We start from the raw sequence: 25,177 nt of genomic DNA on the forward strand, positions 1-25,177 counted from the left end.
ATTCATCTCATTGATGGGATTTGGCAAGGGAGGAGGTTAACCCACATTTTAATATGTTATAATTGATTTTAAATGTTCTTAGACGTTAATTAGACCAGTAAATATCCCCCTAATCTGTGTCTAAACTCAAATCCTGTTTGATTCCATGTATTCCTCTTTTTTCCCTTCCCAGAAATCCTTGCAATTAAAGGATGTTGATTCTAAATGAAACTAAAAGGATTCCCTGAGGTCTCTGACCCAAAGCAAGTGTTTCAGCTCAGTGGGAATAAATAAACTGTTTATCCACACGTGGCTCGGAGTGAACAGGGATCCTGCAAACCTCCCAAATTAAAGGATTTCACATTTATCCTGGGCTAGGTTAACAGGGAAAATGTACAATTTCCTGGCAAAAAAAAGCAAAATACCAAACCTTGTAACACATCTGAAACCTTTGTCTATAACTTGAAGAAACTTTATTACCTAAAGTTTGATTTTCAGTGTAAATTCTTTTAAGACTTCAAAACTGCTTCTTTCTAAAAGTTCATCTGAGTGTTTTAAGCCTGACAGGCACATTTGAAACAGCACCACCACAATTACAAAGATCCAAGCCACGCTTTTTCCATCCTTTTCTCAGCCCTAAATCATCAGCTGCTACTTGCCCTGCTCTCCCTTGAATTATTAGACTCTCAGAAATGATATTTCATCAGAAACCATTAACTGTAGAAAAACTGCACTGGGGAGAAGGAATCCACAGTTCAAACCTTGGTCAGTTTGAAAAGTTTCAGAGATTAATTCCATCCCATCCATGCAGGAATTATTGAACTCTCCAAAACGCAGCTGAAATGCTGCTGGTAAATTGTTGCTTTAATTCCATAGCTGACCTTTCTCTCTCCCCCTAAATGCTGTCTGGAAGTCAGACATTGCTTCCCAATTTATCAAATCCCACCAACAGATTCCTGGACGCTTGGCTCCCCCATATCCGAGTGCAACGCCCATGGAATGTGAAATTCCACAAGAACTCTGCTGTGGGAGCTGTTTAATGCAAGATGCCACTTCCTCCTAATCCTGGGAGAATTTGGAATTAATAAAAATCCCAGCCCTTATTTTCAGTATCAACTTGTGTTGCTCACAAATAGAATGGATCACAGAAATCCAGAGCCTTCTCCATGAAATCCACGTGGCCGGGAAGGCAAAATAAAATTAAACCTCAAGAGGTTGAGGCTGACAAGTTTGGTGACAAATTAGGAGACTTTGGAAAACATTGTTATGCTTTCCAAGGAATTAAAGATGTCAGGTTTTGGGAGGCTTTTTTTTTTCCATACTACAGCCAAAGAAACAACAGAACCCTGGATAAAGAAAGAGGAGCTGACAGATAATCTAATAATGCCTTTATTTCATTAGTTCTGTTTATAAACCCAATTTCTGAATGCAGGGCAGAACTGTAATTTTCAGAGAAACTTCTCTACTGCACCTCAAGAAGGAATTTGGGGTTTTTATCACATATTCCAAGGCATAGTGATTCCTCCAGGCTGAAGCAGTGCTCAGGGCTGGCACTGACGTGACAGACACTGACTTCCCTCATGTAAAAACCATACGAAACATAATTCACAAACTCAGCTTGAAAACAGAGTAAAAAGCCCTTGATCTCTTTCTCAGAACTGAAAACAGGGGCCTCAAAAGGCTTGAAAAGTATCACTTCTGGGGCCCAATCCATGAAATTATGAACAGCCATTCAAATTCTGACTCCCTTGACTGAAATTCCCCTTACCAAATTATTTTTCTCAAAAATACCCAAATTTTGCTTCTACTTCTTCTGTGCTCTTTAAAAATCTTGTGATTCTAAACAGATTTTTGAAATTCATGAAGTGTTAATGATGATCTTTCCATTGGGTCAATATTGACTTTGTCCCCCAGCTGGGAGCGTAACCAAAATGAACCTGGTGAGAACAGATCCCAGACAATTGTGGCATTTTCCTGCAGCCCCTTCCTCCTCCTCAATCCTTCAGGAAAACAGCCCAGGCCCCAGAACTCCACTTGGGACAATCCCCAGGTGGGAACTGGAACTGAGAATTCAAAATAAACGTTTGCTCCCTGTGCCAGCGGCTGCTGACAGAAAGGAAAAGGTTGGGAATTCATCGATCCCAGAGAGTCCATCCAAAGCAAGGACAAAAGTCCAGCTGTGGTTGTGTCCAGGCCTCCCAGAATTCACTGTCTGCACTTTGGCTGCTGGGTGAGGCCCCAGGAAAGGCTCAGATACACCCAAGGATAAATAAACCTGGATCGCTGCAGAGTGACAGGAATTCCTGAGAATCTGGGGAACTCCAAAGCTTCTCCAAATCAAACCTTGACAACTCGCCCTGATTCCACCCCAAACTGCTGACTCTGTTCTCTGACTCCCCTCTCACCCCCAAACACGGCCCAGCCGCTGCTGAGTTGTCTCCAGGGCTGAATCTGCTTCCAGGGAAATGTTTTTCCAGGCCTGGAATTCAGTGTGTGAGCTCAGGCTGATTCACAGACCTGCACCTTGAAAACAAACCCTTCACCCTCCAGCCTGCAGGATCCTCTGCTCCTCAATCCATGCTTTGTTTCCAAACCAATCAATTCAAATCTTCCTGCAAATTCAGGGTCTTCAGAAGCAATTCCAAGGAGGGACAATTAGCTCTTGAATTAAGTTAAAACCAGCAAAAATCCTGAAGTTTTCACAGCGTTAATTTATTTATCACTGAGTGAAATAAAAGGAAAGAAAGTGGTTTACATCCCCTAATGAGTTATAATATCAACTGCACTGAACACAGGGAAAGGCTCAGCAGCCACTGCTCACTGATAAGGGCTGAGGAATTATCATTCCTTCTACAAGTCTGGATTAGCATAGTGGGATAGTTTATTATAATCTGTAAAAATCCTCCTGATAAAAATGCAATTAGGCTGGCCAAGGGGTTTGTAACTCACAGAAAAAATAAATATATAGATATTGATAAATTTAAAAAATAGAATTCTGGCTATTTTAGGTTTTACACACCAATACCTTGATTAGATTTCTTAGGGTTGTTTGTTTTCCTAAAGGTTTTATGCAGGAGCAACAATATTTTTGCTACCTCTAGAACAGTCCCCTACGATTCATTTCACACCACATTCCCTGCTTTACGACCTCATTTAAAATCATCTCAACTCTCAATTTTGCATTATTTGACCCCAAACCCACTTGTAAACAAGGAAACAATCCCACAGCAGAAACACAGCTCTGGAATTTGGGGGATCTGGAGCCAGGAGGTTTTGCCAAATGGCACATTGCAAAGTGGGTGGACAAGTCTTGTTCTGCAAATTCAATTAAATTGCTCTGGTGATTCAATTGAATGGTAAAATAAACATTTTAATGCTCCACACCTACAAAAATACAGCAAATTCAAACATCCCATCTGGTACAAAACTGCATCTGAGGAACCTCCACATTAATAAGCCAATGTTCAACCCTCAACAAGTCTTGTTCAAGGACACGGGGATGGATTTGGGCTCATTAATTGAGTGCAATTAATCTATGGTTCCATTTAACTGTCCCATTCTCATTACAGACGAAAATATAAACGTTTTTATCTCTACACTTGTTATCAGTTAGCCACAAATGCCACTGGTACAGAATCAGATGTTTGTGGTCTGTATTTCACCTGTATCATAAAAATGGGTCAAGGAAAATACCTGAGCTCCAATTCACCTCTGGATTTACTCCATTTACCTCTGAACACCTCCAGCCTGGCCTTGGACACTGCCAGGGATCCAGGGGAAGCCACAGCTTCTCTGGGAAATCCATTCCAGGGTCTCCCAGGGAACAATTCCTTCCCAGTATCCCATCCATCCCTGCCCTCTGGCAGTGGGAAGCCATTCCCTGTGTCCTGTCCCTCCAGACCTTGTCCAAAGTCCCTTTCCATCTCTCTTGTTGGCTCCTTCAGGCACTGGAAGGCTGCAATAAGATCACCCTGAAGCTGAACAATCCCAGCTCTCACAGCCTTTCCTCCCAGCAGAGCTGCTCCATCCCTCTGCTCATCCTGGTGCCTCCTCTGGACTCTCCACAGCTCCAGGTCCTTCTGGGGCTGGGGCAGCTCTGCAGGTGGGGTCTCACCTGAGTGAGGCAGAGGGGCAGAATCATGGCCAGCCTCCCCCCCCCAGCACCCCCAACTCACAGCATTCCCACAGCCCCAATTCTCAGGCTTAGCCAGGATCCCAAGATATTTACTGGATTTACTCCCATTCTTTCCCAGGAGCTGCTCTCCTGGCAGTGCAGCACCACCTTCCCTGACAGCCTTCAATAACCACAACTTTTTGTTAAAGCAGCAAACCCAGCCTTGGTCTGATGGTAGAAATAGGGGAAGGAGGCTGGAGAGTCCCATTCCCATGGAGAATCTGAAAATCCCTATCCCAAAGTCTTTTGGGAAGCTCTGCCTTCTGTGATGGATAGGGGAGAGGGAAGGACACAGAGCTGCTAGGATGGAACAGCCTTTAACTGGAAACTATCAGCAAGTGATAAAGGGTTTTATGGATGAGAGACAGGGAATTCAGGGAAACATTCTGTCCCTGTGCAACTGGAGCATCCCCAATGCCAAATTAAACACATCCAGCCCTATTTTCTCTCAAGTCCCACAGGCCCAGTGTGCTCCAGAACAAAAAGCCCTCAGTGCTCTCCTGGCATCACACCTTTGATAATGTGCAACTTCAGACCCACAGCAACAAATATTGGGGGCAGAGAATGCTGCTGTCTTCAAGACTTCTATCTAAATGATGGTCAGACTAGCTGAGAAGCTGTCAGCAAAAATTTGTAACCCAAACCAAAAGATGAAGCAGCATCAACACACAAGACAGACTTCTGATGGTTGCAGAGATTTCAAACCGAACCAAGCAGCTCAGGTCTGACAAATCCCTTCAGAAACTCAAAATAGTACAATTTACAGAGGAAAGCATTCACTGAGCATGAATTAATAGGGTCCCAAAGGGGCCACGGGTTCCTGCAAAGGTTTCTGAAGCTTTTTGTGCACAAACCACAGTAAAAAGTTCAGCTCGTGTACAAGAACTTGAAGATCTCTGAAATAACGACCAAAAAAATCAGCCCAGATTTAAAGAAGATTCTTTAAGAAACAATTACTGATAAAAGAGTATTTAGCAAAAACCCTGGTGTAAAACTCTGGTTACCTGCCCTGTGATCCGAGTACTTATTCCATGAACTTTGTTTCTGTTATTACACAACTCAGCCATAATTAATCTTTTCAAGGCATGAAGCCTTCAAAAGCAGAGGTAAAAGTAGACACAGCACCTACTTAAAAGAAAAATTAAAATGCCTGCACACCTTTGTAATGGAGAATAAAAAGTAGTTATTTAGAGAAGTATGAAGTGTTTTCCAGCTCTAAAAATATGAAAGAAGAGGAAGAAGTGTTGGAGAAAAGAGTCTTTTGTTAAGCAGATTTCTCTGGCTGGGCTCACCTCGATGATAAGATGACAGACACATCAAGATTTAGGTATTTAAAACCACATTAGGGAAGTGAGACACAAAGGGACTGCAGGTCAAGCCTGCTCTTTCAGCAAAGAGCATTTCCATCTCCATCTTCTAACTCCAAAATAAGCAGAGATATTTTTCTAGCAGGACTCTCTAGCAAACAAGCTCATAAAACATACTCTATTGTATTGCTGGTGAAGGAAAGTAAAATGAGAAGCAATTAGAATGATGATGAACTCATTAAGTCAAAACAGCTATGAATAAAAGCAGAGCAAGCCTCAAAAACCTGTCTGAAGGAGCTGCTGAGGCTTTTCCAGGGGATGGATGAATGAGTCTGGCTTAAGTCAGGATGAAATGTGGGAATAGCTGCAAAGTGTCCCTGGACCAGTGTCTGCTTCTGAGTAACATCATGAAACTGCTACAAAAATTACCTTCCAGAGAAATGAATTCTACCTCCACCAACAGCCTCTTGCCAGCTGTGCAGAGAGAAGGAAATGCCCAAAGCCTGGCTTTGGGGGGTTTTTAGAGCAGTGGGGAGTGCTGTGCCCTTACCAGCGGACTTTATTGCAGGTCTGGGTGGCGCCCAGCGGGGACCCGGCCACCATGGGCACCTGGATGGGGCTGTGCTGCTTGTTCATGACGAGGTCCAGCTTCTCCTCCAGGGATTTGCAGGTGGCCTCCAGTGCCAGCAGCTTGGCCTCGATGCTGTCCAGCCTCAGGCATATGGTCTGGTTGATGGAATACAGGAATGACTGGGAAGGGAGAAGAATTGGGATTAAACACTCCGAGTTTATCCCGTTCATCCTCGCTCCTAAAGAAGCTCCAGATAAACGTGACTGGGAACCAATCCTAAAGGAACTTGCAGCCTGTCTAGTGACAAAATCCAACCCTGATGACATCCAGGAGCGTTTCAGCAAGCTCAGATTCTTCCAGATCTTTTTTTGGGAGCCAAAAGCAGCCCAGCCAAAGCCATTTTCACCTAAGCACTTTGTCAGGATGATTTCATCCACCACAAAATCATTTCTAATGACTTGCCAAAGCCTTGCACTCCATATGTGAAAACAAAAGGATTATAAATCTCTGAATGCATCCTCCTGGATAAAGTTTAGTAGTTTTTTCCCCTGCCCAAACAGATAAATTCAGATGATTGCAGTGGAAATTGTATCAACACAAAAAAACCTCTGAGACAATTAATGCCACTCACTTCGGCTTCCTGCTGAACAGCAAATCAAGAAAAGCAAATAAATAAAATCTGTTTTGCTAAGCAATCTTTTTGAAAAGAAAACATATTCCACTCGGGTTCTCCTGGGAAAACAGGCCATGAAAGGGAGGAGTTCCACCCTGTGGGCTTTGCAAACAGCAGCTGTGCCATCTTGTGGCCCTGCAATCACTGAGCACCCCAAATCCCTCCCTCACAGAGCTCCAGCTCCTGGGATCATCTCAAAAAGACAGAACTACACAGGTGGCAGTAAAATATTCATCAGGTACTCACACTCCAGGGCACAAACCAACCCTAAATCACAGCAGTGAGAACAGCATGGTGAGTTCTGAGCTCCTGAGCCAGAATTAAATATGAATTATCTATCAGGAGAATGCTGATAGCTTCAAATAATAACTTCAAACATGCTGGAAGTGTCTACAAATTGTAACACAAATACCTCCTCAAGTTTACTTACTTGGTCAATTTCATTTACTTTATCAAAAAATGTACCAATATTGATGTTTTGAGTCAGTGGAATGAATTCTGATGATGTTTTATGTTGTATATTAAATGCTTTACTAATTCTACACTGGAAATCTGGACAATCATCCAGATTTTAAGATTTATGCCTAAAAATGCACAAGCATTTACAAGAATAATTCCAGTATTAGGTATAAACAGTTCATTTTACATTCTTGTGATAACTTTCCCTAAACTTCATTGGAATTAGAAATAAAACCAGGAAAGGGCATTAAGTAACCTTAATAGAAGGATCCTGGCAGTTGATTTCTATCCTCTGACGTTTCAGGGCAGGTTCCACATCATCATCTGCCACCTCATGGTTCTCCAACACAACTGCAAAGGAAAAGAGCATTGCCAGAGTTTAGAACCCAAGAGGAAAAACCTCTGATTAAAAACACTTCAAGTGGAGAAAACAAAAGCATGTAAAATGTATTTAATTAAGATATTTCACGTGTTCTTTTACACTTCTTTGGGGTTTCTCTCAAATATCTGCCAGTGGGGATGGGACCAGCTTTGAGTTCCTCTACCAAGCTGAGCAAAGACTTATGAAGGACTGACAGGTCCCAGCTTCTCCTCCAACTCTTTGGGAACATTTCTGAAGTAACTTTTTCATTTTGTATCAGAAAAGCAGTTTTTGGTCTGTGTCTCTTGTTTCCATCGTTGTTCTTTGAGTCACTGACTTGCACTGCCCACAAAGGATCAACATCTCAATATATTTTCACTTAGGAGGTCAAGTTCTGAGCAAGGGATATCCCAATATTTGCTTTGAGAAGTGTTCTTCAACTTTACTGTCCAAAGAATTTTAATAATGGCTGAGATAAACTATTTTACACCTAAACCCATTCCTAACAGATGGGTGACAGTTTCCATTTGAGGGAAAGCCTAAACCACGTGTTTGGTCTAGAGAAAAAGAAGAGTGCAGGAATATTTCATTCAGTTTTTTGGGGTTACCCTACCCCTGCACAAAAAACAAGCAGGCAATAAAGCTTTTAAAAGAAAAGTCAAATAAATAAAATAATCCGATCTAAAGGGTTTGGAGATACACAAGTGAAGCTATGGAAAACATGGGATATAGTCTTAAAAAGCACCTTTTGGAACAAAAACCTGGTTTGTGTTCTAAAGAAAAGCTCAGCAGTGATTTCCAGCTTGTTAATGGGCACTGCTGTAAATCTCTTCCTACCTGGATTATCTGGAGTAAGGTCCTCGACAGCAATCTGAACCACATCTGCCAAATCCTGCTCTGACATCATTCAGAACCAGGCAGCAGAACCCCTCACACACCACTGCAGCTCCCCAGGGCAGGGGCTGGCCAAGGCATGCAACTCTGGAAAACAGCAGCAAGGACAGAGTTGGTATTCATGAAACATTTCATACAGCAACAGTGCCTTTCATTTTTCATTCTGCATCTACAGAAAGATTCAGTTCTGAGAGGAATGATCAAGCTACAAAGGGATTATCCAGTGGCATCCACAGCTCCTTCACTGGCCACTTCATCGAGCCCTGCAGCACCTCCACGAGGAAATCTTCCTGCCCCAGGACTGAGACAGCAGCTCAAGCTTTCCTTGCTTTCCCTTGCACATTCCCAATGGATAATGAGAACATTCAGGTTCAGAGATGGAAGGGAGAAGACTCACAAGGCTCACAAAGCTCCAAACCACACCAGATTGGCAAGAACTGCAAATTCTGAATCTTAACAGGCCTCTAAAATCTTCCTAAACTCAGTAAGAAAGAGGAGTTTCCTCACATCTCATTACAACTAAAGCAAAGCTTGACTTTTTTTCTTCAGGATGAACTTGCTTGGTTTTTCTACAGCTCAGCTCTGACGAAACCATTTTCAGGATATGGTCCTGATTTTAAAGTCAAAATATCTCTCAGCCTTGCTCCCCTGGAATTCTCAGTCCAGGTTATTTATTAGTGTTTTAAAATCACTGCAATCTCTCCTAGCTGTGATTTCTCCCAGTTTACCAAGGGCTGGACAAGAAATACCAAGACATCAGTGGATTTTTTTTCCTTTTTAACCTGGAGTGATAAACCAAGATTTCCTGATGGAAATGAAAATTCATCCATTAACACTGCCATGGAATCAAATCCAGCTATGCATAATGATTTTCCTCTTCCACTTGAGCCCAAGAAATCCATTAAGCCAGACATGGAGAGGATAAACTTTTAGGAGAACAACACAACTTAGAGAAGAACTCTGAGCAAGCCCATCCAGGAGGCCTCCCCACATCTCCAAACTGTTTACTCAAAATACCAGCACTGCCAGCACTGAGTCACTTGAAATTCTGCTCATGGTGAAAGGCTCTTGGGCCATCACAGACTGTGGCAGCAGGCCCAAAAAACCTGGCAGTCCTTCCATGCTTGTGGATGCCATTTTGGCAACCAAAATTTGCCATTTCTGAGAAGTCCTGGTGCCCAGCCAGGCTGAGCAGAACAAAGCAGCTGTGCTGCACTCGCTGTTCCATCGTGTCACACATTGCCTGGAACAGGCAGGGCCCTGCCCTCAGCTTGAGAGGAGACATCCGCCACTCCAAGCACTAAAAAAAGGCCAAATTAGAACAAAACCCAACTGTTAAACAGTTTCTCACTGACAGGATGCGCTGTAATTCGCTTGGTTCTTTACAGGACTCACTGACACCGCATGTGTTGCATTGAAACCACTCATAGCTACAAATTTCTCCAGATTTTTAAAGCAATCTGAAGGAATTGCAATGATTTTGTATAAATGCACTTTAATGCTTTGCAAATTTAGCACAGAAAATCCTGAGTTTGAAGGGACCCACATGGATCATCCAACTCCTGGCCCTGCACAGACACCCCGACGATCTCACCACGTGCCTTCAAAATTCAATATTAAAACATGACTAAACTCAACCTTTTTTTAACACAAAATAATTTCACGTTTCCAACACCTGTTCTCCACTCTCACAGGCCATAGGCTCAAAGTGTTCAACTTCACCTCAGGAATACCCAAATATTCTGTCCTAGAGCCTTGAAACAAAGGCACAACCACCAACCTACAACTGGTAGAGCAGCTACAACACACAGAGAGAAATGTGTGTTCATGACATCACTATTTATTTCCATTCAAACTAATTTTATTCCAATTTCACCAAGTCAGACACAGCTTGGGAGAAATCAGCCACAATTCTGCCTTTCCAAAGCCAGGACAAAATTTTCCTTCTGCTGCCATCCTGTATCAAAACATAAGGAGAAAACAAATAAATTCCTTATCAACTCTGGGTGTGGGGATTAGGAAAGCAATGTCCAAGGAAGCTGCAGCCACTGCAGTTATCACACCCTGAATAAAGTGTCCCTCTTCCAAATTCACCATTTCCATTTCTAATAGTAAATGTTACCGGTGGGCTGACCTTGCTTTCAGAACCAAGGGGAAAAGCCTGATAAAATGTAACAGGATGAGAGTTAGAGGAGTTTATCAGCTTCCAAAAGCTTCAGTCAACAAATTCAGAATAACTTTCCATGGTAGTTTCCACGTACTTTACTCGGTGAAGTATTTTTACCAGCATTTCCTCACGTAAAACACTTTTTCTTGAAATTTGCTCTACATTCCCTCCTTTCCCCCCCCCCCCTAATTTCCACCTCCTGTCTGAAACTCTAGTCCCCATTAAATCTAAATTAAGTGTATGTACATTGGCATTGAGCCACCAGTGCTGAACTATTCCCAGGAACAAATATTAAGTTATAAAAAAGAAATATTAACAGAAAGCCGGGAAGCTGGGGATAAACCACAGGAACGTGCCCACTTCTCCTCCTCCAAGCAGCCCATGGAAGTTGGATCAACACAGGAATATTTTACAGTCACTTTGCCACTATCTGGGGGAGGGGATGGCAAGCCAGGTTCTGCCAGGCAATGGAAAATATCCCATTAAAGGAGGCCCTGGCCAGCCAGGCTCCTACCAATTCCAGCCCAGCGCTTTTGGTGGATCTCCTGGAGAATTCCAGGGGCTGGAAGTGCCTCCTTCAATTCCTACACTGAGGAACAGGTTGTGGTGTGTCTTGCAGGGATGTCCTCCCACCTCCATTCCCAGTTCCCTGGGTGCCTCCAAAGGGGACAGGCTGGATCCATGAGGTTCCACAGGGTCCGTGGGTCACAACAACCCCTGGGGCTCCAGGCTTGGGACACGGGGGCTGGAAAGCTGGGAAAGCACTGGGGGTGCTGGGGACAGCAGCTGAACAGGAGCCCAGCTGTGCCCAGGTGGGCAAGAGGCCACTGGCACCTGGCTGGCACCAGCCCTGGCGTGGCCACAGCCCCAGGACAGGGATTGTCCCCTGTGCTGGGCACGGCTGAGGCCACATCTGGAATTCTGGTCAGGTTTGGACTCCTCCAAGACAGACACTGAGGGGCTGGAGAGTGTCCAGGGAAGGGAACGGAGCTGGGGAAGGGTCTGGAGCCCCAGGAGTGGCTGAGGGAGCTGGGAAAGGGGCTCAGGCTGGAGCAAAGGAGGCTCAGGGGGGACCTTGTGGCTCTGCACAAGTCCCTGACAGGAGGGGGCAGCCGGGGGGGTCGGGCTCTGCTCCCAGGGAACAGGGACAGGAGGAGAGGGAACGGCCTCAGGCTGGGCCAGGGGAGGCTCAGGGTGGACAGCAGCAGGAATTTCCTCATGGAAAGGGAGCTCAGGCCTTGGAAGTGCCCAGGGAGGTTTGGAGTGCCCATCCCTGGAGGTGCCCAAGGAATGACTGAACGTGGCACTCAGTGCTCTGGGCTGGGGACAAGGTGGGGATCAGGCACAGCCTGGTGATCCTGGAGCTCTTTTCCAAGGATCAATTCTGTGAAATCCCAGTTACCCCAAACATTTCTAACTCCTCAGAGCTCTTGGAGCCCATTCCCAGAGCAGCTCTTCCACTGTGCCCCCTTTCCCCACCCCAGACCAGATCCCACTTCGGTCCCCTGATCCAATAATCCCACCAGACACCTGCTCCTGCTGGATAAATGAAACTGCAACTAAAAATTATCTCATTTTCCCTCAAAAAGGGGAGCAAAAAGCCTTGAGCATCCCTGTAAGCACTTGCCTGGAAGTGACTCCAGTACTGGAACACTCAAAAAAACTCATCACAGACAACTAAAGATATAAATTTAAAGCTGATTAGATAAATTACATTAAATATCTCTGCCAATACTCTTATTCAGAATTGATACACTTTGCACAGAATTCAATCAGCCTTTGTTTAATTAAGTAAATTAATATTTGTAAGCAACTAAATTAAATTCACTTGAATTCCAGATTAGCTTTTCCACACACAAGTTTAATGTAATTTAATTAATCTATTTTAAAACATTAATTCTGAATAATTCTTCCGAGCAGTCCCTTGTAAACAAAGCTATTTACTGAAATATCTGATGGCTTTCCCGAGTCACAGGGCAGCATTCCAAAGCGGATAATCAAACCTATCCAACGCCTTGTTAACATAGGAAAACATGCACAAAACATAAATCTTCTCTCTCATATTAATTAGTGAGGGTAAACATTATCTTTAAAAAAATCAAAACATATTCCAAAGCTCTGCTTGGAGTGTGGAATTGCACTGCTCTGGCTGGAGCAGCTGAGCTCTCTTGGACATTTCCCAGTGCTATGGATAAATTAAGTAACTTCCCTCAGATTCCAGCTTGCACCATGGCAAATATTCCCTGCTGATTGTGTGGGAAAAGCTGGAAAATGCCATTTCCCTCTGCCCAACCCAAGACCCCAAGTGTTCTTCCTCTTCTTCATTCCACTTTAAAGTGATTAAAGGCAATTCTCAAATATGGCATTTCTGTTACAGAAAACTTTATACAACCACGTTTGGAATCATGGAATTGTTTGGGTGGGAAGGGACTTTGAGGATCATCCCATTCCATCCCAGGGACACCTTCCACTATCCCAGGCTGCTCCAAGCCCCAATGTCCAGCCCAGGCTTGGACACTTCCAGGGATCCAGGGGCAGCCACAGCTGCTCTGGGAAATCCATCCCAGGGCCTGACCTCTCTCATTGCTTCCCAAAATCCCACCTCTCCCTGCCTCTGTCCATGTAAAACCATTCTCCTTGAATGAATTCAGCTGATGAACACAGCCCAGCAGCCCCTCTTCCTGAACCAATGGGACAAAGGTCCTTATCGTGCAAAAACTCTGATTTAGTGACACTTCTCAAGGTTTTCCAAAGCAGGTGAACACAAAGCCCAGCCCAGTGATAGGAATGAATCCAGCACAGGCCAGGGCTGATCTCCATGAGGAGAGAGATGACCCCAAGCTGTACAGGGATTATGGTATAAGCATCAGCCACCCTCCCTGGGGAACATGCAGAGGACAAAATACTCATTAATTGGGTTTTTATTTAAATCCCTGAGGTCTCATCCCTGCAGGGAAACAGCCCAGAGGGGCACTGAGCTGTGTCTGGGCAAGGAATAATCCACACTTAACTCCACTTGGGAAGCAAACTATGGAATCCCAGCAAAGCAGCACCCCAAGAACAGCACAGAACTGTCCCTGTGAAGGTCTTCAGGAAGAACCAGCTCCCATTGGAGGCTCCAACCCCGGCTGACCTGGCACAGCTGTGACCCCTCTGGAGTGTCCAGGGGAACAACCTCCGGGAGCAGCTCCAGGGACACAACTGGGAATGTCGGGATAATTGGGTACATGAATTTATTCCCAGGAGTTACAAAGCTCAGGACACAACAATTCTCTGTTCAGTCTTGCTGTGTGACTTAAAACAATTTTCTAATCCTGAGCCTGGCTTCTCCTCCATGATAAAATCCCTTTGGTTGGCAGCTGCAACGGAGCCTTCCTGCACTGATTCCCAATTCCCAAACAAGCCACACCAGTGCAAATGTAACAGAATAAAAAGCAACTATTTGAGAGCACGCAGGGCTCACTGCACTGTAAATCCAAGAGCCTCCTTTGAGCCCCAGCTCTCTGCAGCCCATCACAACGTGAGTTAAAACTCATTTGGGGAGGAAGAGATCAGATTTACACTTCCTTCTTACTACCCAAAACTACAAAGGAGAATAATTTTTCTTAGCATCTGTTTGGCTGTCACCCTTATTCTCAATCTGCTTTAAAAGGCAAGGAAAAACATGGGGTTTCAATTAAATTTCATAGTAAAACCACACAAACATTTCAGTTTAACTATTTAAAAATGAGTGTAATAATAGACAAGCAGCTTTGGTTCAGCTAAAGATCGGGGGAAAACGTCTATTCTCCCAAAAAAAACGACAGAAATATTCCTTATCTGGGAAAACCAGAACAGCCACAACATTCTGGAGATGGATATATCAAATAAATATCATTCACAGAGATAACGTGGTGATGGACTCCAGTGCAAGTGGTAAAATTCAGATAGCAACCAAAAAAAAAAAGGAGATGGTTGCTCCAGGAATAAAGGAGCAGGAAACTTTCTGGAGTACAAAACCTCCCAGGGAGGCAGAAATTCTCAAGCATTACCACGAAAGCTCCCGTTACTATTGTTGGTTTATTGTTTTGCTTTCAGAAATATTCACTTTTTAGGTTTTTTTTTTATTTCGTTCCTGGTACAAGGCGCTGTTTTTCTTGGATGTCTTTTCCCAACTCTTCTAACCCTGGCACCAATCCTAACACAACACCCAACAAATAATCCAGGAATGCCTTCCCCGCTTCCCAGTGTCCTCCCAGGCGCTGAACGCGCTCTGGCACAGGGAATGGCAGTGGGTGGTCACACAGCCCAGGGATTCCAGCCCAAATTCCCTGTGGATCTTGTACAAACGCTGCTGCCGTGTGCCAACCCCCCTCCGGCACAGCCTGGATGTAATTATTCCCGGGGGAGCTGGGAAGGATATGTTCACACGTGTCACAGCTCCGCTTTCAGGTGCTTGCACACACAGAGAAGCCTGAATTCAATTTGCAGACACTTAATCCCCTTGAACTCCAGCAGCCCACCCCCGCGGAGGGATCTAAGTGGTTGCAGATCCCAGGCCTTGAGGCAGAGGCTGGATTCTGTATCCTGGTGGGATTATCCCAGACAGGGATCATTCACACCAGGCACAATTTGTACAGTTTGCTGAAAAGCAGCAAATGTGAGACCAGACCTGCCCAGACAGCAAATTCTGTCCCGTTGTTTTCTTGTTTTCAGCCACTAGATGGAGGATTTTTATTGGGAACAGCTCCAAAAATCCTGCAAGTACTTCCAGGGGAGGGTGAGACTGGAGATCAGGGAAAGGTTCTTCCCCCAGAAGGTGCTGGGCACTGCCCCGAGGCTGCCAGAGCTCCAGGAGCTTTGGACACCGCTCCCAGGGCCAGAGTGGGATTTTGGGAATGTCCTGTGCAGGACCAGGAGCTGGACTGGATGATGCCTGTGCGTCCCTTCCTACTCAGGGTATTCCATTATTCCAGGAAATTCAAAGAACAAACTTCCAGGATTGGTTTCATCCACCTTCCACTATCCCAGGCTGCTCCAAGCCCCAATGTCCAACCCGGCCTTGGGCACTGCCAGGGATCCAGGGGCAGCCACAGCTGCTCTGGGCACCCTGTGCCAGGGCCTGCCCACCCTCCCAGCCAGGAATTCCTTCCTAATATCCCACTTATCCCTGCCCACCTTCAGCTTAGGGCCACTCCCTCTCGGCCTGTCAGCTTACCTTTAGCAACAAGAGAATAATAATAACAACATTAATAATTTCTATTTTCTTCTCATTTCATATTTTTCCTAACACGTGCACAGCTAGGCCTCAATACACGGGCAAAAGTTTCGGATCCAACAATTCCAGAGGAGACAAGGACAGCCCCCAGTGCTGGCACAGGCAGCTACTACTAAAAAGCAGGAAAGCCAACACCAAAGACAAGTAACCTGCTCACTCCAAAGCCTTCTAATGGATTTTCCTGCTGTAGCCATCAAGGAAAAGGAACCATTCCAGCTGCAAACCAGACCTCAGCCCTGCTTTGTAACACAGAGATACCAGGATTTTCAAATTCTTGCCAAAAATATTAATGAAAATAAACTGAAGAGCATCATTTCAGCAGGGAAACATTAAGTGAGCAGTTCTTCCAATTCTGAATTATTTTCATAGGATTATTTAGGTTGGCAAAGAGCCATGGGATCATGGAGTTCACCCTGTGCCAAATCCCCACCTTGTCCCCAGCCCAGAGCGCTGAGTGCCACATCCAGGCCTTCCTGGGACACCTCCAGGGATGGGCACTCCAAACCTCCCTGGGCACTTCCAAGGCCTGAGCTCCCTTTCCATGGGGAAATTCCTGCTGCTGTCCACCCTGAGCCTCCCCTGGCCCAGCCTGAGGCCGTTCCCTCTCCTCCTGTCCCTGTTCCCTGGGAGCAGAGCCCGACCCCCCAGATCTTGCCTCCCAAGTTTTGAATTTTCATTTATCCCACCTGATCCTGGCTTGTCAGCTCCCCTCCCTGTAGTTAAAACAAAAACCCCAATTAAATTCAGCTTTAAACTCCCCAAACCATAAATTCAGAGGGCGTTAGAGAGGATCAGGTTGAGGAGCAGGGATGTCAAGGGTGACTCCCCAGCTGCCATCAATTCCCTCCATCCTTCTCCATGATAAAACTGGGGTTTTCAGAGGTTTGAACTGAATATATTTTTCCCTTAAGTTCTCTCAGTCAGGGATCACAAACAGGAAACAACATAAAATGATTCTGTTCAACAGACAACACCACAAATTATTTTATTTCAAGTCCCACGTACCAAGGGTGTGACGAAGTTAAACCTTTTGTGTATTTTTCAGTCTAACTGTTTGCAAAATTCACTATTTTACACCACCTTTAAACACCTAAACCTGCAAGGAAACAAGTGGTTTATGTGACTGTGAAAACATTCCTTTTATTTTACTTGGGGAAAAAAAGAAAAATGATGCTGATTAACCTTTTAGCAAGTATGGGTAAAAGAGAAAATAAGATTACTTCAATTATTAATGACTAAATATCAAATTTCAAACTAAAGGAAATCAACCTGTGACTAAAATTTTATTGGCAAAGTTCCACATACAAAGGTATTTTGTGGTTCTAATTCCAACCACTGGCCTTGCTCTGTCTCCTCCTACAAGCGGCTCAATCCCAGCAATTCCAATTCCAGAGTTCCTTCAAGGAACGAGATGAAAACCCTGGAATTTGGACAAAATTAAGCCATGTGTTGTTCCTGCACCAACAAAGCTTAATAAGTTGAGGGGAAAACTCGAGAGAAAAACCAGAGACAAAGTCAAGTCCTTGCAAACGAGAGCCTCTTCCTGGAATTCCCACAGGTGTGAATCCCATGGGACAGCACAGCTCCACGGCAAGCCAAGGTAAATCCCGAATCGGCAGCTCTGGTGACACTGAGCTGCGACTAAAAGCTCATTTTTCCTCACCTGAACACCCAAAATTGCAGAAAGAGGACCCCAAAACCAGCACAGGCAGGAAAGGAGCCTTTTCCAAACTTATTTATTGGAGCAGGTGCTGCTGGAAGCCGTGCAGCTGTGAGCATTGCTAATTAGCACCACGCCCTTAATGGTTTTATTCAATTACTCTGCGTGTTATTAATCATTAGTCCTTTAAAAGAACCTTAATTAACACCTGCTCTGGAACCACACAACTTTCACATGGCTGGGTGATTCACACAAAAAACCCAGGGGCTGTAAAAGAGATGAAAAACTAAAAAAACAAAGCTGTAAAATGTTTTCGTTCTCTGGAGAAGATGCAATGTTTCCTAAATCCAACCTCCATCTTTTTATGTTCTCAATAAATTAATTAATCTTTCTTCCTAACATCTCCTACTGAAAATGGAACTACAGCCGAGGTGTCATTTATGTATGGAAAAAAGTGTTCAGGTTTCAGAATCAAAGTTTTGTTATTCGGGTGCACATCTATAAAATTCCTGTATTTAAAAAATATATAAATACTTCCTAACAGAGAAAACCCTCTGTTTCAAGAGTCACTGCTATGAAATTCAAATGCACTTTTTTGCTTGATATTTCAAGATCTTGGTTTAAGTATTCAAAGCTATACAAATTTCAGGTTTACTTCTTGAAATCTTGGTATGGAGAGGGCACCACACCTCAGGTAACCTCACACAGAAGGCAAAAAAGTACCAAAACCCACTCCAAAATATCATTTTAAAGCTGCTTCCACCAAAGCAATCTCTCAGTTGCTAACAACCCTTGTTTACTTCAAAAAGTCTTCCCTGGAGAGCTCCAAAAATAAACTGATCCATAAACTATCCGTGCCATAGCAGGATAAAATGACTATATTTGGTTAAGTACACAACTTGCCACTTTAGATGGATTTAAAAATAAAACAAAAAAAAAAAAAAGGAAAAAAAAAAGGAGGCAACACTTGAATTGCAAATAAGGGCATAGGGATACCGAGCGTGTTCAGAGAATCATGGAATCCTGGAATGGTTCGGGTGGGAAGGGACATTAAAGCTCATCTCGTTCCACCCTCTGCCATGGGCAGGGACACCTTCCACTATCCCAGCTTACTCCAAGCCCTGTCCAGCCTGGCCTTGGACACTTCCAGGGATGGGGCAGATCCAGGGAAACCTGTGCCAGAGCCTCACTACCCGCACAGGGAAGAATTCCCTCCCAAAATCCCATCTAAACCCACTCTCCTATGTCAAACTGGTATGAAGAGGACAGAAAACACCAATCCTAATAGGGATGTGAAAAACCCTGTCTGGCACTAGATGACCGCACACCACAGCAGCTCCAAGGGCTGGGAGACATCCCGGGGACGTTCCGTGTCCGTGCCCGCTCCCGCGAGCAGCCCCGAGCCCGGGCGCTGCTGCACCAGGACAGGGGATGGAGGAGCGCTCCCATCCCAGCCCGAGCCCGCAGCGCCCGGCTCCAAACACATCCCAGGGGGACAGCGGGACACCGAGCCCAGCACTGGGCAGCCGGGCAAGGGGATGGCCCCCGGAGCGGGGTGGGGAAGAGCCAAACCTCTGCGTGGAAAGGACATCAAAGCTCATCCCGTTCCACCCCTGCCATGGCAGGGACACCTTCCACCATCCCAGGCTGCTCCAAGCCCCGTCCAACCTGGCCTTGGGCACTTCCAGGGATGGGGGCAGCCACAGCTTCTCTGGGCAACCTGTGCCAGGGCCTCAGCACCCTCACAGGGAGGAATTTCTCCCCGATATCGAATCACGGGCGACCCCCATGAGAGTGATGGGGGGAGGCGGAGGGGGGCGCGCGGCCCCCCCGCCTCGGCCGCTCCCTCCCCGCCGGCTCGCGGCCCGGGGAGCCCGGCGGGAGCGCGGCGGGTGCGCGGTGTGTGCTCGGTGTCCCCGTGCGGGGCCCGTGCGGGCGGCCGGGGGTGGCCGCGCAGCGGAGGCTCCCGCCCGCGGGGCGCCGCGTTACCGTGTGAGGCGGGCGCCGAGTTCTCGTGGTGTTTTGTGCGGCGGCTGCGATAATGGCGTCCTTCCTCGCGAGAGATCCGGCCTGGGCCCCCGCGCCGCGCACGCGCCGCGCCCGCGCGCGCGATGCCCCCGCCCTTCCCCGCCGAGGCGCCGCAGCGAGGACCGGACTACGACTCCCAGAAGGCAGCGCGCGCGCCCGCGCAGGAGCACGCCGGGACCTGTAGTACGCGCGGGGAGGGGCGCGGGGCGTGCCGGGAAGTGTAGTCAGGGAATCACAGCATCCCGGGATCGTGGAGGGTGGAAAAGAGCTCCGGGATTATCGAGTCCCACCTGTGCCCAATCCCCACCTCGTCACCCGGCCCAGAGCGCTGAGTGCCACGTTCAGTCATTCCTTGGGCACCTCCAGGGATGGGCACTCCAAACATCCCTGGGCACTTCCAAGGCCTGAGCACCCTTTCCATGGGGAAATTCTTGCTGCTGTCCACCCTGAGCCTCCCCTGGCCCAGCCTGAGGCCGTTCCCTCTCCTCCTGTCCCTGTTCCCTGGGAGCAGAGCCCGACCCCCCCGGCTGCCCCCTTCTGTCAGGGACTTGTGCAGAGCCACAAGGTCCCCCCTGAGCCTCCTTTGCTCCAGCCTGAGCCCCTTCCCAGCTCCCTCAGCCTCTCCTGCTGCTCCAGACCCTTCCCCAGCTCCATTCCCTTCCCTGGACACGCTCCAGGCTCTCAATGTCCACAGCACTCGGCCAGCAGAGCTGTCAGCCGGCAGATGAAATGGGGATCTGCACCTCCAGAGTCATTCACACCATTCCCATCCCCTACTCATTTCTCTGCTCCTTCCATCAGATTCCTTCCCCCTCCGTCAGCTCCCGAGCGCTGAGCTAGGATGAGCTGGATGTCAGCTGTCATGTTAAGGAGAGAAATGTCGCGGTGCCCAGAGCACAGCTGAGCAGCAGGCAGCAAGTGGGAATTTGCTAAATTAGTTCATCAGCCTCACTCTGCTGTCACTTGTGCTCCTGCATGTGGTGTGAGAACAGGAGGGCTGGGTGAAGGTGGGGAACGCTCCGTGAACCTTCTGGGGATGACAAAAATATGCAAAAGCCCCAGAAAAGCAGCACGGAGGAAGTGCATGCAAATGGCTCTGAAAGAGGACAAAGATTAGACGATTTTGTCTTTATTTAGCACAGTATTGCCCAATAAAGACCAAGCACATTTCACTTTTCAGCTTCAGCACAGCCAGCAGCGACTTTCAGACTTCTGCATTAAAATATTCCTTAAATAAGAGGCTTAATGCGGTTCTCCAGTGTCATGTCACACAGCTGAATCCACTCTGGCTCAGCTGGAACTGGTTGTCCTGACACCTGCAAACCTGGTGTGTTTGGAAATTGCTCCCTCATCCAGGTTTGTAATGCTCAGCTGAGCCTGTTGATTTATTTACCGTGTTCTCCCCCTTCACAAGCAGATTAGGCAGTTCAAAGGTTAAACTAGTTAGAAACTGACTTTTTCACACTGGATTATTTCACACTTTGCTGTAGGGATTCGCCCTGTAACAGTTTTGCTAAAGAGTTTCTGCTGGACTCAAGCAATGGCAGGTCCCAGGTGGAAAAATAGGGATACAAATATCCATGTTCCACCTGCTGTGGGGAGCTGCTGGTAAAAGCTTTTGCCATCCTAAAGCAGCCCAGTGTGAAAGCTGCCCTGATTTCTCATAATTTCATAATATTCCCATCCCAAAGCCTATTAACTCCTGTTTGCTGGAGGTGTGAGATCCTGCTCCTCTGGAGAGCCACAAATCACGTCACAACACAAACACAAAAACTGTCATTGTCATAAACCAGTTACAGTATTTACCTAAAGTTAATTTATCTCAAATTAACTGCAGGAAATACTGGCAGGATCCAACTGATGTCTGCAAGTCTGATCAGAGATAACAGCAGAATAAACAAATAAAACAATTTATCGCCAAGGGAGGCTGCAGCACCTTCTCCTGCCAGTCCACTCTGATCCAGCAGCTGAGAATCCACAATTACCTTACCTCTTGTAAGAGCTTTTCCCTCTTTACCAGAGCAATGATTCTGGATTTTTTCCCAAACCAGGAGGCATTTCCTTTTAAAATTCTGAATGACACCAATAAATCATGGAAGGACTCCGTTATCATGGCCTATCCCATTTTCCCTTGAGACTGCACAGCCAGATATGACAAACACTTCATGCAGCAGAAAGTCTGACTGGAAACAGTGGGAAACAGCAGGAGGAAAAGGATCTTTCTGTTAAATCTGAAGGCCCAGATTTGGCTTTCAATCTTTGATTCCCAGTACCAATGAATGACTGACCAAAGGGTAATTGCTTCCTGTGCTTCACAGTCTCCTGAGCTTCAGGAGCTGCCAAAACTGAGCTCCCATGACTATTTCTGCAATAATTGAATGAAATTCAGTGTAATCCCCATTAGTGAATGAGGGCTTCGCTTTACCCTGGGATAAGAGTCTGCCTATGAGCAAATGCCAGGAAGAACTTGATACACAGGAAGGTTTATTCTGATTTAAACCATGATAATTTGCTCAAGTGCCTACATCAAATCCATTCTTAATTTCCTCCCCCCATGTAAAAATGACTGAGAACTTCAGGGTGCCAATATAGCAATTTAATCTTTTAATTTTGTAGAAGAAAATACCCCCTGTTGCCCTGTTAGTTGTCCCAAATAAACAAAGAATTTCTTTGTTATTTCCTCACCTTTTCATGCGCTTTTTTTTTTCAGCCCCTCTCCTGCATTTTATGTCTGTGCTTTGCCACTTTCTGAGGAATCATTTGCTTCCAGGAAGTATCCAGCTTATTTCACCCTGGTATCAGCATTCATTTACTATTGTTTTCTAAGGAAGTTGCTGCTCTCACATGCTTTGTGTGGATCAGGAGAGATTGGGATCTCATTCATTGGCTTCCTTTTTTTTTTTTTTTTTTTCATTAGGGGAAAAAAAACCTTCCCATAGCATTAAAGGTAAAAAATTAACACACTGTGCACACAATTTTGCAGCTGCAGCAGGAAAACAAAGGTTGCCAAACAAAGCGTTTGTTTAAACAAGTGACAGACATTCATAATTATCCTCACTGCTGAGCATGAGGATACAGGGACAAAGGGATGGGGAAGATGTGAGTAGGGTGCAGAAGTCGCTCCAGAGTATTTGCTGGAAGAAGTCTGGAAGAAGAATTTTGTTTCCTAAGGATAAAATCCTCAATCACATCCAAGTCAAAAGAGTACTTGGAACTCCCCTGTTGATTCATTTCTTTCTGTTTGGGTTTATTCATTTTCTCTGTAATATCTCTTGTAACTGGAGAGGGAAACAAACCCAGCCCTATGGACACAGCATGTCTTATATTGTGACAGTGATGCTTAAGGAAAAGTTAGATAAAATACATTTTTAACCAAGAGAATATTAATATTATTTGTAAATGTGCTGTAGCAGCATATGAGGAGAAACTCATCATTTATTTTTCAGACACCACAACCATTTTCAAGCCTCTCAGAATTGTGATTTGTAACAGAAAACAAGGCAGGATCAAGTGGGTTTTGCTCCTGAACCTACTTCAGCCACCTCTGTATCACTGCTCCTGATCTCATTATGGTTTATGCTGAGCAAACTCCATTTTATTCAATGAGAATACTCCTAATTTTCATGAACAGGGATGGAAGAAAAGGCCTTGAATCCCCTCAGCAGAGAGAAAACACGTTTTGCCATCTGGCTGGTCAAAGTTCATGGTCCTGTAGGGTCATTTCTGCCAGTCTGAGAAATGAGGTGAGAAGGGTCAGGCACGATCTCTATGTTCTCTTATTTATTTACAGACTCTTCCATGGAAAAAAAAAAAATGATGTGAGGCTCTTTCCCTTCTGAGAAATGTGCACAGGGCACAAGCCCTGTGTTTGCACTTTGCATGGCTGGGATCTTCCCAGATACCGTTATCATCTGAGTATTTTTGGGGGGATTATCAAAGCCTGAAGGGGAGCTCATTCCACCTACAGATTTTGGAGGATTTTGTCCTTCTATGATTCTAAGCAGAATTTGACCATCTCCTAATTCTGCACCTCTATCCATTTGGACATGTCCAAAATTATTTGTAATGTAACCCAAACGTTTCAGGTGTGAGAGGTAAAATAAACTGAGTGTAGATGTCCAGCTGTGGCCGAGGTGACAGAATGTCCCTGAGCAGGTTTCCACGTGGCAGAGGCAGGAGGGCAAGGCTGCCCTTAGGGGCACTCCGGGCATCCCAGGTCAGTCAGAAGCTTGCCCAGGGCAACAGAGGCAAATTCCAACCCCTTGGGATGGTGTAATCCTGTGCTTCACTCCAACCCGGGGACTGCAAAGCTCTGGAGACAGAGTTTCTCTCCCATTCCAGGTGTTCTCCAGTAGGTCCTGGAGTGCACCCTGGCAGGGATGAAGGTCCCTGGGCTGTATCAGACAGAGCATTCCAGCACATCTCGGGAATTCCCCCTGCTCAGCACTCATGGGAACACAGCTGGAATGTTCTGCCCTGTTTGGGGACCCCGATGCAAGAGAGAGAATGAAGAAGCAGAGGTGGTTCCCAGGCTGCTGAGCTCCGCTGGATGAAGCATCCCAGCAAAACATGGACATCAAAAAAAAGCTTCCCTCAAGTAAAATCTGCCATGGGAAGGGAGAGCCAATCCATGGGGAAATAGGGGCAAAGGCACCCAGGAATGAGCTGAGCCTACCCTAAGTGACGTTTTCAGCCGCTCCATAGAGGCTTCCACTCCTCAGCAGCAAAATTCCCAGGGAGCTTCCCACGACTTGACTGATTGTCCTGCCAATTAGACAATAATTAGGTGAGGAAAATATTCCTTATTAAATCACTTTCATGATATCTAATTACAGTAAAGCTGTAACACTCTGTTTTTGCTGAATTATTGGGTGTGACTTGCAACTGAGGCAGCACTAGGGCAGGAACAGCCTTCCAAGCAGGATGCCTGGGGAATCAGATTCCTTGGACACACTGCAGGGAGGAGGTGATTTTCCCTCTGCAAGTAACACAATTAATATGAGCAATGGTAATGTAAAAACAAGTAGGTACAGGCAATGCTCCAGTAAAAATCCCAAACAATTATTGATCCTTTCTGCCCAATGTGACAGCAGAAGTCAGATGGTTGAGGGCAAGACATTGCTAGATTTTCACTTGTTTAATTTCTGTGAAGCCAAAAAAGCCCATTTTCACTGTGTACAGTCACACTCCTCACCCAAATTCCCCAATTGTGAACAGTTGATGTTTCAGTTTTTTGGGCACAACTCCAAGCTGACAATGCAGGCTGTGCTCTCACTCCAGAGCTGGCAGCCCAGGGAATAAATGACAAGCAGTAAGGAAGACTCTGCTAAATAGGAGGAGCTGGAATAATAAATAGCACAGCTAAGCTGGCCACTTTAGGATACTGAAGAGGATTCCCTTAGCCTGAGCCCTGCACTGACACCCTGTGTGATAAGAGATGACAGACAGACAGATGTTTCATGAAAACATGACCAAGAAGTTTCTAATTCAAAACAAGAGATTGCTAAAAAAAAACCAAAACAAAAAATTAAAAAAAAACCAAATAAAACAAAAAACCCAAAACAAAAAAAAACAACCCAAAAAATAACCCAACGATAAAAAAACCCAACCCCCCCCAAACCAGCGAGAACACAATTCAAAACTATTG

The 25,177-nt window shown here is 45.7% G+C and overlaps 1 protein-coding gene across 1 annotated transcript in view; it reads right to left on the minus strand.

Annotated features, from left to right (window-relative positions):
• BANP (BTG3 associated nuclear protein) overlaps window positions 1-19,752 on the minus strand; it is a 114,545-nt gene extending 94,793 nt beyond the window's left edge. Inside the window, exons 1-4 of the mRNA XM_069026552.1 lie at window positions 19,492-19,752; window positions 8,362-8,505; window positions 7,420-7,514; window positions 6,011-6,210 (exon numbers count right to left, since the gene is read on the minus strand). Of these exons, the coding sequence (XP_068882653.1) occupies window positions 6,011-6,210; window positions 7,420-7,514; window positions 8,362-8,431 (365 nt within the window). The 5' untranslated portion in view covers window positions 8,432-8,505; window positions 19,492-19,752. The remainder of the gene's footprint in view (window positions 1-6,010; window positions 6,211-7,419; window positions 7,515-8,361; window positions 8,506-19,491) is intronic.
• Window positions 19,753-25,177: the final 5,425 nt, after the last annotated feature.

Source organism: Aphelocoma coerulescens, chromosome 11 (assembly GCF_041296385.1).
Source record: "Aphelocoma coerulescens isolate FSJ_1873_10779 chromosome 11, UR_Acoe_1.0, whole genome shotgun sequence".
In the NCBI taxonomy this organism is placed as follows: Eukaryota; Metazoa; Chordata; class Aves; order Passeriformes; family Corvidae; genus Aphelocoma; species Aphelocoma coerulescens.